The 763-nt window shown below is 27.9% G+C and overlaps 1 protein-coding gene across 1 annotated transcript in view; it reads left to right on the top strand.

Annotated features, from left to right (window-relative positions):
- Positions 1 to 280: 280 nt before the first annotated feature.
- The window catches only part of LOC119571872 (ATP-dependent rRNA helicase RRP3-like), a 659-nt gene continuing 176 nt past the window's right edge, over positions 281 to 763 (top strand). The window contains exons 1-2 of the mRNA XM_037918976.1: positions 281 to 466; positions 641 to 763. The exon at positions 641 to 763 is cut by the window's right edge and continues 176 nt beyond it. Of these exons, the coding sequence (XP_037774904.1) occupies positions 281 to 466; positions 641 to 763 (309 nt within the window). The remainder of the gene's footprint in view (positions 467 to 640) is intronic.

Raw genomic sequence — 763 nt, 5'->3', positions numbered from 1 at the left:
TATATTATATAAAAATATTTTTATATATAATATATAATATATAAAATTATATATATTATATATATATAATATATATATAAAATAAGAGGATGGGTAGGACTAATAACTGACCTTTGGTGAGAGGCTTGTAGTCATATGGTAAATTACAAAAATAAATTAAATTTTACCATTGGCATGACATGTATTCCTGCCATCCATGCTGATTGGCTTAATTATAAAAAGTATTCTGTAAGTTAAGTTCATATTGCAGGATGAATAATTTGCTCATATTTATGTTTTTATGTATATTTTTTTTTCTCGTAGCCTTATAGCCAGTGATGTTATGGCTCGTGGATTGGATATACCTAATGTTGACAATGTAGTTAGCTATGATGTCACATCCAACACTACATACATTCATCGTATTGGAAGAACTGCAAGAGCTGGAAGACCAGGAACAGCTGTTTCACTTCTTACTCTAGATAAGGTATTTTTTTTATACAAAATTTTTCAGTCATATTGTAAAAATATAACATTCAACAGTAACAGTGGAATTTGGAATTTGATGCTTTTTTTTCGAAATTTCTAAAAAAAAAAAAAAAAAAAATCTAATTTGATCAAGATGAGATTTATTAATTTTTAATGCATTTTTTTCCCATAGATGCGCAACTTTAAAGGTATACTCAGAAATGGTGGACAGAATGCAAAAGAATTTACAGTTCCTACTAGTGATTTGGAGCCTTATGAGGAAATGTATGTTGAAGCTTTAGCAAAGATGAAGGGT

Source organism: Penaeus monodon, unplaced genomic scaffold, assembly GCF_015228065.2.
Source record: "Penaeus monodon isolate SGIC_2016 unplaced genomic scaffold, NSTDA_Pmon_1 PmonScaffold_8432, whole genome shotgun sequence".
Lineage (NCBI taxonomy): Eukaryota > Metazoa > Arthropoda > Malacostraca > Decapoda > Penaeidae > Penaeus > Penaeus monodon.
This window is presented reverse-complemented; position numbering and strand designations above follow the sequence as displayed.